This window comes from Carassius auratus, unplaced genomic scaffold (assembly GCF_003368295.1).
Source record: "Carassius auratus strain Wakin unplaced genomic scaffold, ASM336829v1 scaf_tig00013767, whole genome shotgun sequence".
NCBI lineage: Eukaryota > Metazoa > Chordata > Actinopteri > Cypriniformes > Cyprinidae > Carassius > Carassius auratus.
This window is the reverse complement of record NW_020524440.1, coordinates 1,026,944-1,041,856: the sequence shown is the minus strand read 5'-3', so window position 1 is coordinate 1,041,856 and position 14,913 is coordinate 1,026,944. Positions and strand designations below refer to the sequence as shown.

Here is a 14,913-nt window from a genome sequence, read left to right as displayed (position 1 = left end):
GTCAGCTGCATCTGCTGCACGCTGTTGATTACATTTGAACGCCTTGTGCAAATTTATGGAGGCAGAAATGAGTGTTAACTTCAACTGCTTACCTGTTGTTTGACACACACAAAAAAGGTATTTTAAAAGTGTAATTTTTTTAATTAACAATTTAAGCATGTTAATTTTTGATAGAAAACTGAGGAATTCCATGGAATGTCACTTAAATCATCATCAAATGAGCCAATACATTTTACAAACGAACATGCACCATTCTCAGAATGAAGATTTTGTGTACTTACTGAATAATTCATATGAATTCAAGTGCTTTATGTCTCTGCTTTTAAACTTTCAGCTAACAAAGTTTGTCTGCTAGAATTATATTGTAATTGCATGAATGCACATGCATTTATTATTATTACTATTATAAGTATTATTATTATTTTTTATTTCAACTTAAAGCGATGTTAACAACCCATTGGACTTCGTTAAGGTACCTTTTCACTGTTTGACAGTATGTTGGAGGAAAGGTGTTAACAAATAAAAAAAAACTTATGATATCAGCTGACAAAAAGTTGTTTCAGAGGCAGATTTTAATGAAAGGTTAAGAAGACAAAAATGTTTTGACCCCTTAAATAACACGCACTAATGATTTGCATACACTAAGAAGTGTTAAATGAAGTAGTATTAAGGCAGAGAGGGTACATTTTGATTGTTCACTTGTATTTAACCCAGAATATTTGCTATATGAGTGTTTACAAGCAACTTTGCAATGGTTTTGTCTATAACAAAAGCATAATGGGAGTGTAACGTTGGCTCTTTTTGATCTTTTTTTTTTTTTTTTAAATAGTTATGTGGAACAAACTGTTTGTTCCATCTGTCGCAGTGCAGCAGACTAATGTCATCACAGATTTGATATTGGTTGACTGGTAACAAGGGCACATACAGATTATTTGATATAATTGGACTAACTTTTAGTATTTGTGTAATTTATGGGAGATTTGTAAAAAACAAATGCTAAATGCAAAGCATGTGCAATTAGAAAAAACATCCACTGATGTAGTGATAAGACATTGTGGGATGCTTCGCTTTTAATATGCAATGCATTGCACATGCTCCTGTATGCATATAAATAGAGTTGGCTCCTGACCAACGAATCACAAAAGGGAACAATCTATCTATCTATCTATCTATCTATCTATCTATCTATCTATCTATCTATATGCTTTTTTTTCTAATCGCGATTAATCTTATTATTGTCTGCGATAATTGTATCGAATCGTCTGCTGCATGATTGTGTGAATATTACTGACCGCAAAAGCGATAGATCTGTAAAGCAATATGGTGAGAGGGATATGTGTTACTGCGTCCCATGCAAATCAAAATAATAAATCACTAAGTTAACAAAACGATTCCCTCCACTGTGCTGAGCAAGCGCTTCTCTGATGTCTTCACATGCTATCGGAAACATCCTATTTCCAACTTATAAAGCCAGTGGACAGTGGATTGTGAATGGTGATAGCCTAGATAATTTGATCGGGAGCATCCCCTCCTGTGACCTATGATTTGTCTGTATGTGTATTCAGAGCCAGTGAGCAACATACTTTCATAATATTAAAAAACTGCGTTAACTTGCAATACAATAATTGAATAATAATAATAAAACAATTAATCAATTAATGCGTTAACTTGCCCAGCCCTAATATAAATCATATAGTTCATGTTTAAGTCTTCTCTTGTTTAAGTGATGTCTTAGTTTGTTTTTATATCAGTTTTTTCAATAAAATTGCACATGGATTCTTTAGAAATCGCCTTCAGTGGATTTTTATGGCAATGTAATGCTTTTGCTACAGCAATCTGTCACGACACATTAATCAGCCACAACATGGTATTTCACAAGTTCACACTTACATGTAATAAATAGAGTAAAGGTTATGCATATTTGACGTATGAATTTGCCCCGAACCCAGAGTACCCTCAATTGACAGAGGAATAGCTAGAAGTGAGGAGATGGGGTGATGGAGGGATGCTAGAAAACTGTCAAGGAACAGTGTTAAGTCTGCTGTGTACTGTGTATATACCTCTTAAATTATTAAATGAGTTTATTACTGAATGAGCTCTTGTGTTAATTAGCTTACTTCTCTGAATGTGCTCCTCTTGAACTGTGTTAATAAAATATAAAGAGCTGAAACTTTGTTTCATACAAAGCGTAACCTGCTCTTTCTTGTCTGTCGGCGTGTTGTCAGTGTCCTCTTTGCTCCACAATATATTTTTATTTTGCGTGAGAACATGATGTGTGGTGTGAGAGTGCCATGGCTTGACTGTCATAGCAACGGTCACTAAGGGGGAGCAGGTCTTTGCAAAGGGTCAATTGGAATCTTGCATTTTAAAAGTTTGAATTCACATTAAAATATGTTTCTGGTCTTAAATTTAATTAGAATCAAAAGTGGGTAAAAATCTACAGGATTTTATTCTTTATTTGCTTTATTTATTGGTGTTTTAAGAAACCAAACCGCAATACACTGATCTGAATAACCTAAACTTTTCTTTTTTTTTTCTAAAGAACCATATTTTGAAACTAAAGACTCCTAAAAGGTTTATTCACTGAAGGAATAGTTCACCCAAAAAAGATTTTTTTTAAAACATTTGCAAAACTTGAGAAATTTAGCATTCAGATATGGAGAAGTATAGCATCCCATCACTTGCTCACCAATGGTTCCCCTGCAGTGAATGGATAAGAGTCCAAACAGCTGATAAAAACATCACGGTAATCCAAAAGTTATCCACACAACTCCATATTTTAACATCTTCTGAAGCAAAAAGTTGCATGTTTTTAAGAAACAAATCCTCCATTAAGACTTTTAACTTCAAACCAGTCCATAATCCATAATAATGCTTCCTTCAGTGAAAAGTCCATCCTTTTTGTCCTCTCACATTAAACTCCACTGACATATTTGTTTAGAAGAACCGTTTTGGAATGTTTTTGCTGTTAAACGGTATATGGTCTATGCATATTTCTCTCCTGGTTCAGATAAGATTTTCACTGAAGAATATTATGGACAGAGAGCTCATATTTTTACCAGGAAAAAATATGTAAATGATGGACTTGTTTCTTACAAGCACACAACTGTGTGCTTCACTAAGTGTTAATTGATGTACTAGAGTGGTGTGGATTACTTGCGGATTATTGTGGTGTTTTTATCAGCTGTTTGGACTCTCATTCTGATGGCACCCATTCACTGCAGAGGATCCATTATTGAGCAAGAAATACAAAAAAAAATCAAAATAATACAAAATAAAATCTGTTCTAATGAAGAAACAAGATCATCTATATCTTGGATGGCCTGTGAGTGAGTCATTTTTTTAGGTAACCTATTACTTTAAAGCTGCAGTAGGTAACTTTTGTAAAAAATATATTTTTTACATATTTGTTAAACCTGTCATTATGTCCTGACAGTAGAATATGAGACAGATAATCTGTGAAAAAAATCAAGCTCCTCTGGCTCCTCCCAGTGGTCCTATTGCTATTGGCAGAAACTCCATCGCTCCCAGTAAGAAACAACCAATCAGAGCTGCGGTCCGTAACTTTGTTTGTCTTCAAAATGTAGAAAAATGTATATAATAAGCGAGTACACCATGAATCCATTTTCCAACCTGTGTTTTTAGCTAGTCCTGAATCACTAGGGTGCACCTATAATAAGTGTTTATATTTGGACTATTTTAGATTGCTTCGGGGGTACCACGGCAGAGTAACCCAGTACCTTTGTGATTCTTCATAGACATAAACAGAGAGAAGTAGATCCGGTTATGATGTTCTTCCACAAGACGCAAGCAGTTCTGTTTATTAACCGCTAGAGCATCAAAAGTTACCTACCACAGCTTTAATGCTCCAGAATATAATTGAAGAAGTATTATTACTTTTACATATAACATCTCTTATTACTGTAATGTTTCTGTGCAGATGTTATGATGTTTCACAGGCTTTTCAATTACCTGCAGCGAAATAACAAGGGAAGACAGAATATTTCATCATTTTAAATGATAATTGTGCATATGAAAAGTGTGACATATAATATCTATCATTTCAACTTTGCTCTTTGAGTAACTCAGGGGTGTCACCCTTCACACTGGAAGTGCTAAAGCTGCATGGGACATGTCAACTTAGACGGTGATATACTGTCAAATCCAAAATAAGACTTTATCAATTGATCTTTTCATATATGATAAGAACAGATACAGTATTCGGGACATTGTATTTTCCCTGTCATATTACCATTTAGTTGTTTCCATTTTTCAACTTTGCAAATTCAGAAGTAACAAAAAAAACTCTACTTGTTAAAAGACAATACTTTGCTATCGCCGTCAACACTCAAGAGTGACGGTTTGCCCCTCTGGGTTTGGATGTCAAAGTCTCTAATCCATATGCCTTATTGATGATGCTTTTTGACTGGCTTATGCTGTGGAGAATGTCTGTGCAGATGAAATTTTCCCTTCATTAAAACACTCCTGTGAACACGCGCTGTCTCTCACACTGCGTGAATTGTCAACCATATCTTCAGTGCTGAAAGCAAATGCATAACCGAATGGGTTAATTCATTCAGAATGACTTGGTTAAGTGCCACTCTAACAATTTGATATTTGAATTTCATGAAGGTCTTTTCATTTACACACTTATATATTTATATGTCAGATTAATATTTGTGTATATATGCATGCAGTTGTACTTTGTATAATACAATAAAGGAGGACTCCCACAGCTTGGCTCTTCACAACGTTTCTTTTAGATTTATGGACAAATTACATTTAAGTTGATCATTGACAGATATTAAAAATGCACCCATCTCATTGGCAAAAATATTAAGAATTTGGTCATGCTCCAATTATGTAAGTGTTATGTAAAAATGCAGAAAAAAAATCGAAATAAATTTGAAAATATTACAAATGTATTAAAAGTAATTAATTAAAATATATTAATTTATTAATAATTCATTAATAATTTTATTTCATTATAATTCAAAATAACAAATAATATCAAGTTAGATGTATGTGTATATATATATATATATATATATATATATATATATATATATATATATATATATATATATATATATATATATTTCAATTGTGCCATGTAAACTTCTATTTAACCAAGATATAGACTTGTTTAAGAAGTCTATATTGGCAAAACCCTGCAGAAAGAAATTACAATATGATTTTATTTACATAACAGAAGTGTGATGGGTTATAAACATTGTTTCATGTTTACGTTTCTCCCTTTTGAAAAAAATAAATAAAGTCTGGTATCAGTATTCAAGTGAAATCCATTTATTTTCTATTCATTTGAACACTGTAAACATTCTACATTTGAAACAGTTTCAGTTTTATACAGATGTTGGTTACAGCCAAATAGCCATGAATCTAACATCTCAAGTTCTTTTTTTAGACATTAAATAAAATGTTAGTGGTTTGTTTGACACTAGCTTGATTGCTTTTTTCCCCTCTCTTTGTTATAAATCGCTACATGATAGTAATGACATGAATGGCAATTATTGAACTGATTAAATTACTGTCCAAAATACTAAAATGCAGCATAATAGCAAGAGAATACTGCATGTCCTCTATAATATTAGTAAGACTGACTTTGCTTTGGTATAAAATCCTGTTTGTGCTGTTTCTTGTCCAGGCAGGTCCTGGAGGCTGCAAGGAAGTCCAATTTGACGGGTCATTTTAAGTTTGTGGGATCGGACAGCTGGGGTGCCAAGAGCTCTCCGATCCTGGACCAGGAGGAAGTGGCTGAGGGTGCCGTCACCATTCTGCCCAAAAGAGCTTCTATTGAAGGTTTGAAATATACATTTACATCCTTTAGAATCATCATGAAATAAATGCATGTCACTGATGGTATTGTGATTGAGTAATTTGTGCGCTTATAATATTATATAAGAAAATTTGGGTTCCACCAATAATGGTTCTTTATTGATGGTTCCATGAAAAATATTTTACATCCATGAAACCTTTCCATTTCACTGTTCCATTGCACTGTTCTTCACATTAAGAGAATTGAGAACTGTCCACTGAAATATATTTGACAATACAATCAACAATCGACAGATGAAATTAAGTCTTGTCCTACATTTCTTTGTTGCTTGATAAACTGTGTTACTCGGAAAAAGGTCACAATATGGTATTAAAGTTGGATGCAACTTCTATTTAATGCTGGCTTTGTTTTTTTGTTTTTTACAATCGATTCAACTAGGAGAATAAAATTGGTACTTTCTGCTTTTTAATCAGGCTTTGACCAGTACTTCACCACTCGATCCCTGGAGAACAACCGCAGGAACATCTGGTTTGCTGAATTCTGGGAGGATGACTTCAAGTGCAAACTGACACGTCCGGGTATCAAGATAGACCCAGAAAAGAAAAAATGCACAGGTGAGAGCTCCAGTTAGCTGTTTGCAAGTTAACCGATGTTTGAAACAATGACAGCTGGCCTTAAAAGCTTTTTAATGTCTTCTGTCTGTCTTCTCAGTCAGCTTCTCTAAATCTATTAATTCGTCATGTTGCTGTCTCACCTCTTCCAGGAGGAGAACGGATCAGTCGAGATTCTCATTACGAGCAAGAGGGCAAGGTTCAGTTCGTAATTGATGCGGTTTACGCTATGGCTCATGCTTTGCACAACATGCACCAGGATTTGTGCCCGGGAGCCACGGGCATTTGTGATAAGATGGACCCAGTGGAGGGACGTTTGCTGCTTAGCTACATCCACTCTGTCAACTTCAATGGTGAGTCAACATCACGCTAGATCAGAATCACTGAATATGAGACCTGACTGGCATCAGAAATGCCATTAGGCTGGATGCCAAAAGATGTTCAAAGGTCCAAACTAAAACCCATAGAGAACTTTAATTTTGGCTCACGAACTCACTTGGATTGAACACTGTGTCATGCATATTGACATGAATCTGCCCATGTACATGCTGTTCCAAACCTGTATGATTTTAGTTATTAATGGAGAAAGTTAAGATGAACTGGTTTGTTGTTTGCCTTATTAGTAAGTAATTTTTGGATAAAAGAGTCTGATAGAAGAATAAATGTTAATGTAAATGTGAAAATTTTGAAGAATGTGTGCTCTTATATATAATTCAAGAGTACAGCAGGTTTAGGTAATAGAAGTTTTAATTGCTATTTGCTGAAAATCTCTGAAAATTTGTGTTTGCAAACATTTTTATCAAAATTCAGTTGAAAACATTGACACTGACGTAAAGGGTCTCACTTGGAAGCCTCAGTCTCCTCTGATCATTACAAGAAATGGCCAATTACAATGGAGTGGCCAATCCCTGTATATACAGGTATATAAGATCGTGGCGTGCATCCACTCATTCAGGTTTGTGCTGAGGAGCCGAGAAGCATCACGACATTCAGTGCATTTGTGTGATATGACTTATGTCTCCGTTCCCTCCTTCAAGAAATGAGGGTTACTTACATAACCGAGATGTTCTCTATCAGTCACTTACGTTCGATGTTATGTTGACACTGATGTAAGGGGTCCCTGTCGAAAGCGACACAACCAGAACTCTATTGTGAAAATTTAAGGTGAGGCGCTGACAAGCAAGTGTGTCAGGACAGATGCACCTCAGTCCCTAACCTACCATAAGCCAGATCATTTATCAAACATACGGCCTTACCAGGGAAGCTGGAAAAAGGGGTGTTCCAGCATTCTCACAATAAAAATATTGTCTACAATATACAAGAACATGTTATTCCAAGAAAAGAAAACTATTTATTTTCTAAAAAAAAAAAATTCTACCTCTATTAAACACTAATATTATAGCTACTTTTCACAGTCTAATCAAATTCTGAATATCAAGTCCGCCCTACAATATTATTTTCAGAATAATGAATTTAATTTTAAAATGTGTGACAATAGTGTTGTTAAATGTGTTTCATGTGGTGTTTATATTCAGCATGTGCTTAGTACTTCACAATACCACTTTGGCCTCATAGATCTGTGTAGATTGAAAACAGAACAAAATCTCCAGAAAAGTTGTGACAACTAAATCTAAGTTTGCTCTGGTGTTGTGAAGCTGTCCATGAAGGAATTGCCATTAAATCACTTCCTCAAGAGTGACTGTCATCTCGCAAACATTTGGTGAAAGCTCGCCTGGAGGGAACTGGCTGAACAAGCCACATGCATTATCGTGAAGGAGAAAATTGCATGGAAAATAAGTCCTTTTTTCACCCCAGAATTTCAAATGAAGATGTCTTCCTCCTACACAGCAAAGAACAAATAAGGAAAAAACAAATCCTCATCCATCCAGGGCTTACAGAAGCAGGTTATCAGTGGTTCAATGACGTGTTTTTGCTGAGTTGGAGGAAGGGATCTAATGCCTGAACTAAATGCACATATTCAGGTTGACAAAGACAGGTTCAAAGCACTTCCAATCGTGTGCCAACATCCCAATGTTTGTATTTAATACATTCTGAGTTTCCCATTCAAATCTGGTCATAGACTAAAAACAGATATCACTGCATGTTATGTCACGCAGCAGGGTAAAGTATGCATGAACGGAGCATCTATATGGCAGATGGGTGTAGAGCGAAGTGAAGATGTTCAGAGTCTCAGTGGAGAAGGAGTGACAGGAAGAGGAGGTGATCAGTGAAGCTAGAACCCGATATCTATTTATGATAAATCTTGCTGTGATCGTGCTCATCTGAAGAGCTGATTTTCTCAGCTATAATTTACTATCAAATCTGTAATGTATTTCTTCAAAGACCAGAAATCAGAATTGTTTTGTGGCCTTCAGTTATCTTAAAAGTTGACAAAAGTAACTCAAAAGCAGATTTATGCGTCTCGATAAAGAATATCACCTTGCACAATAAAATGCTCCAAAAAAGGTCAAAACATCCTCTCCCAACTTCCTGTTTTAATAGAAATGCATGCAAAAAGATGCAAAAGACAAAATCAAAGCAAAAGAGTCTTATTAAACTAGATGAATCGTGTTTCTTCTGTGATTATCAGGTAGCGCTGGTACTGCCGTTCTGTTTAATGAGAACGGAGATGCTCCTGGACGCTATGACATCTTTCAGTACCAGATGACCAACACCACCAATCCAGGATACAGAGTCATCGGCCAGTGGACCAATAACCTGCGACTCAATGTAAATTGACTTGAATTGTACATTAGCACACACTTTAAACATCTTCACACCTGAAGGATCCAAGAACATGTACGAGTTATACATAAAAGTGAAGACTCATCAAACTTTTCCCGCTTTTTAAAATGTTTTTTTTTTTAAATGTAATTTTGTTAATTAAAGTTTTATTATATTGATGTATTATTATTTTTTAACCATTATAACATAAAATTTCAGATTCTGCGCTATTTCGAGAATCCTGAAAAAAAAAGTATTAGTGTTTTCATATGAATATTAAACAGTAGAACTGTATTCAAAAGTGATAATAAGAAATGTCTCTTAAGGTGGCAACCCTTACGAAAGGAAAATATATTTACCAATATATTTCTTAAAATATATTGTGATATATTGTTATATTACTTTCCCTTTTTATTTTCTAATATTTTATATATTTGAATACATTTAATAATATATTGATGATACATATATTCTATAATATATTGCAAAATATACAAATGATTGCCGCTTTCAATATATTGCAATATATTGGAAAAAATAAATATATATAAGAATATATGCCTAATATATTACATGATATTTTCCAATATACTGCAATATATTTTTGTTTCATAAGGGAAATCAGTACATTAGAAGGATTTCTGAAGGATGCTGAACATTCATCTTTGCCATCACAAGAATAAAATTATATTAAAAAAAAAAAAATTTAAATAGAAAAAAGAAATTTTAAACTGCAATAATGTTTCACATTTTTTATCAAATAAATGCTGCCTTTGAGAGCAGAAAAAACTTAAAAACTTAACTTAAATCCTTTTTGCTTACTGTTTGTTCCAAAACATTTGACTGATTTGGTTCTGCAGGTTAATTGTTTTTCTTCTGTTATCTAGATTAATTGGTTGTTAATATTCTCTGTATTTCATCAGGTGGAAGAGATGCAGTGGACTGGTGGATCCCGTCAGATGCCGGACTCGGTTTGCAGTTTTCCGTGCCGCTCGGGCGAGAGGAAGAAGATGGTGAAGGGTGTCCCGTGCTGCTGGCACTGTGAGCTCTGTGACGGCTATCAGTTCCAAGCTGACGAGTTCAACTGCGAGATGTGTCCTTTCGACATGCGGCCGACTCTCAACCGCACGGCCTGCCGTCCAACTCCCATCATCAAGCTGGAGTGGTATTCACCCTGGGCCTTGATCCCTCTGTTCCTGGCCATTCTTGGCATCCTGGCCACACTGTCCGTCATCATCACCTTCATCCGCTTCAACGATACCCCCATCGTGAGGGCTGCGGGCCGTGAGCTCAGTTACGTGCTCCTGACGGGAATCTTCCTCATCTACCTCATCACCTTCCTGATGATCGCTGAGCCGGGGACGGTGGTGTGCGCTTTCCGCAGGCTGCTGCTGGGGCTTGGAATGTGCATTACATACTCTGCCATGCTTACAAAGACCAACCGGATCTATCGCATCTTCGAGCAGGGCAAGAAGTCTGTCACACCGCCAAAATTCATCAGCCCCACATCGCAACTTATGATAACATTCATACTGATCTCAGTACAGGTGAGCGTGTTAAATGAAAGTGATAATTATTTCAATGCTTTCTGCAGGATGAAACCCATTTCCTATATGTTCCAAATTTTATGGAGCTGGTTCCTGAGTTGGGCTGGTTGGAAAATAGAATACATATTATTAAATATCGCTAGAATATTTGCACTGTCATTCACAACTTTGGGGTCAATACTTTTTTATGCTTTTGATAGAAGTCTTGTGTGCTTACCAAGGCTTCATTTAAATACAGTAAAAACTGAAATCTTATGACATATTACTGCAATTTAACTGTTTTCTATTTGAATGTATTTTCATTTATTCCTTTGATGTCAAAGGTGTATTTATAGCATCATTTCTCCAGTCTTCAGTGTCACATGATCTTCAGAAATCATTCTTATATGCTGATTTGCCGCTCAAGAAACATTGCTTGAAGACCTTGAAGTTTAAAACTAAAATATTTCTTCTTAATTTGTTTGTCACAACTGTTAAAAGTAATACATTCAAATTATTACTAATTAATAAATAAAAAAATAAAAAATGTTAGTTTAAATATTTATTTCTAGGAAATGTATCAGTTAATTAGTTATTTAAATATTCTTTGCATATTAGGTTTGCATAAGAAAAATAATAAAAAATGACACACATCACCTTTAACATTTAGCTTCATGCATTTATTAAAAACAGCTGTCGCAGCTTCAAAGAGAAATCCAAAGCAAAACCATTGAATTATTGAATAAAACATGAATTAATTAAATTAAAGAAAATTCTGCTGCACATCGCATTGAATTCTGTAGCCAGACACCTTAGCAAGTCCCGATCGAACGTGTCCATCTCCCTCCAGCCAAACACAGGTTCATAAGTGCCACAGAGCCACTGGTTACAGAAACTAAAGCCCCTGTGCTGTTGTTCTATTCTCAACACGACCCTATGGATGAATTTTGAGGTTTTGTCAATAGCAGTTTCCCAGCCAATCAGGTTCTCCTGTGTTTGTACACTCTGCCGAAGCTGATAAGCTGATGTTGAGTGCCTGGGCTTCATTCTGCTTGTGCCAGCATACGTGTCAAACACGCTAATGTGCAAAAGCAACAGATCCAACATCAATAAAGTTGAAAAAAAAATATTTACAGCGACAAGAAAGCCCAACCGCTGTCGATGCACATCGTGTCTGCTGATAAACACCTCTCCGGGAGACGAAAAAGTGCTGATTTGAACTTTTGCAAAATAATATCTTAGAAGCTTTTGTAGTTTGAGTTTATCCCCAGAATTATGTTGGATGAGTCACCGGCAGAGGCGTGGGGGAGACGAGATTAACAGGACGTTAGCGGGAGAATGATTGACAGCAGGACATTTCTCAGCATCTCCTCCAGCGCAGATGTGTCACCGATGCTGAGCGGAGAACGGAACTCCGTCGGGCGATTCTGACAGCAACATCTGTCTCCCCAACTGCTGTTCTGTTCTCCTCCCAGCCGTAGAAGTTTCTCCGAAAGTTTTGCGCATTACCCGATGAGCACCAGAACGAGTCACTTCCTAGTCTGAATGTTCCCATTGAGAACAGGTGCTAAGGACACTCTCTAAATCACGCCTCTAAACAACTGCTCATCATTATGATTTATGGTGAGCCGACGTCCCATTTCAAACGTCCTTGTTTTTTATTTAGTGTTCAAAATGTAAAACAGTAACTTGTTTGCTAGATATTACACATTAAAGTTAAAAAAATATATTATTTCTTTACATAGAGTTTGCCATTTAAATTTTAATTTTTTGTTTTAGATAGAGTAAAAATAACTCATTAGACAGAAGTTAAGAAAATGAAGACTATCATACTTTCATGTCTGAAGCTGTCTGTCTGAATTTGATGGGAGTTTATAATAATATTTAATAACAGACTTTGACAAATCTGAGCACAGTTTGTGATAGTAGGTAAGACACATCTATAAATAACATGAGTGTTGTTGGGCTAGGAACATGTTTACTAAATGAAAATACACAGTGTATGTGAAAAAATAATGTTTTGTTTTTAACAATAATGAGTGATAGAGAGCATAAAAGTAACTCCAAATTGAACACCAAATAAAAAATGAGGACATTTCTAAGGATGGCTAACTACAGTATTTACACTAAAGTTCAAAAGTGTGGCGTCGGTGACCAAGGATGCATTGATTTGAGCAAATACAGTAAAAAATGTAATATTGTGTTTTCTATTTTGAATATATTTAAAAAAGTAATTTATTCATGAGATGCAAGGCTGAATTTTCAGCATCAATGTCACATGATCCAATGATGTTTTATTTTCTGGATTCTTTAGAAAAGTTCTAAAGAACAGAATTTATTTCTAATAGAAATCTTTTTGAAAATTATAAAAATAAAATAAAAAAAATAATGCATCCTTGCTCAATAAAGTGTTTATTTATTTTATAAAAGTTTGACCCCAAACATTTCTCTCTCTCTCTCTCTCTCTCTCTCTCTCTCTCTCTCTATATATATATATATATATATATATATATATACATTTTTTTTTTTTTTTGACAGTCTACATTTGGCATGGTCAAAATACACAAAACATCTTAATTCAGAATTAAAAACACTGGAAATTTAAGTACCACCTTTCAGCTGAACATATTCCCTTTTTTCGTTTCAGAAATCTGTTCACGTTATTACAAAGCGAGGAAAGGAACTTATAGTTTCTTTTCCTCTTTTAAAAAGCACTTTAAAACCCATCATTAAGAGCAATCAGGCTGATAGCAGGCCTATTTTAACCAGTCATTTTGTGAAAAATCATGTCTGCTGACATCAGTCTAACAGCAGCTCTTGACAAATGAGTCTGCCCTTCTGACTGACCCAGTCTCGCCATTTAATGATCAGCTTTTACTTCCTCCCGTCTCTCTGCAGGTTGTAGGAGTTTTCATCTGGTTTGGTGTGATGCCACCACACACCATTGTGGACTATGACGAGCAGCGGCCACCCAATCCAGAGTTGGCACGTGGCATCCTGAAGTGTGACATGTCTGATTTGTCTCTCATCTGTTGCCTGAGCTACAGTATCGTGCTGATGGTCACGTGCACTGTGTATGCAGTCAAGAGCCGAGGTGTGCCTGAGACCTTCAATGAAGCTAAACCCATCGGCTTCACCATGTACACCACCTGCATCGTCTGGCTGGCATTTGTGCCTATTTTCTTTGGCACAGCACAGTCCACTGAGAAGGTGAGGTGTTTATTATAATGGGATTCATTATTAATGTTGGTAAACAAGTAGTTTCACCAAAAATATAAAGCATTAACTTGTGTCATTTTGTTTTAAAGAAATTATTTATTGGATTCAGCAGGGATGCATTACATTAAAAAGTGATAGTACATTAAATGTTAACAAAAAACATTAAATGTTACAAAATATTTATATTTCACATAAATGCTGTTCTTTCAAACTTCTGTTCATCGAAGAATCCTAAAAAAATAAAACATATCGCATTTTACAAAAAAATATTACGTAGCACAACTGTTTCAACACAAAAATTCAGCGTTGTCATCACATGAATAAATTAAATTTTAAAATATATAAAAATATTTAATTGCAGTTAAATAGTTTTTCTGTGTTATTGATCAAATAAATGCAGGCTTCGAGAACACAAGAGACTTCCTTTAAAAACAATGTAATAAATTTTTATTTATTTTTTTGCATATGACACTTATTTAAAAAACATAAAAAAATCTAACCCACACACTTTCGAATGGTATTGTATAAAGTGACAAAAATGCCATATAATCTGGATTCATGCACTATATTCCACATATTCTGAAATAATAATAATAACTTTAATAATAATAGCTTTTCTGATGAACATACTGATATTCAAGTTGAATTTTAATGTTCTTTCTCTCAATTTGCACATAGTCAGACTTTGCCCGCTAACACTTCTTGCTTGATTTGATTTGTAACTGAACATGAGACACCAAGTTTGAACATGCAGCAGTGCAAATGAGATCTTTAGGATGGTTTTGAGGTTGAACTTGACCTCATTCATCACATGCTAGTAAAAAGCCTCCTCAGAAGTGATTCTAGTGCTGTTTTAGGAGAGGAGCACACTCTTAAAAAGAAAGAATCTTTATATGGTTCCATAAAGAACCTTTAAAGGGATAGTTGACCCAAAACAGAAAATTCTGTCATCATTTACTCACCCTCATGTTGCCAGTCGTTTCTGTTACTGTTTTTTTACTGTAATGAAAGCTGTATTCTCCGACAGTGAGAAATT

At 35.2% G+C, this 14,913-nt stretch overlaps 1 protein-coding gene across 1 annotated transcript in view; it reads left to right on the top strand.

Annotated features, from left to right (window-relative positions):
• Positions 1-14,913, top strand: part of LOC113074156 (metabotropic glutamate receptor 6-like) — a 35,088-nt gene that overhangs the window by 14,273 nt on the left and 5,902 nt on the right. Inside the window, exons 4-9 of the mRNA XM_026246908.1 lie at positions 5,666-5,820; positions 6,271-6,411; positions 6,561-6,761; positions 8,999-9,138; positions 10,056-10,679; positions 13,557-13,868. Of these exons, the coding sequence (XP_026102693.1) occupies positions 5,666-5,820; positions 6,271-6,411; positions 6,561-6,761; positions 8,999-9,138; positions 10,056-10,679; positions 13,557-13,868 (1,573 nt within the window). The remainder of the gene's footprint in view (positions 1-5,665; positions 5,821-6,270; positions 6,412-6,560; positions 6,762-8,998; positions 9,139-10,055; positions 10,680-13,556; positions 13,869-14,913) is intronic.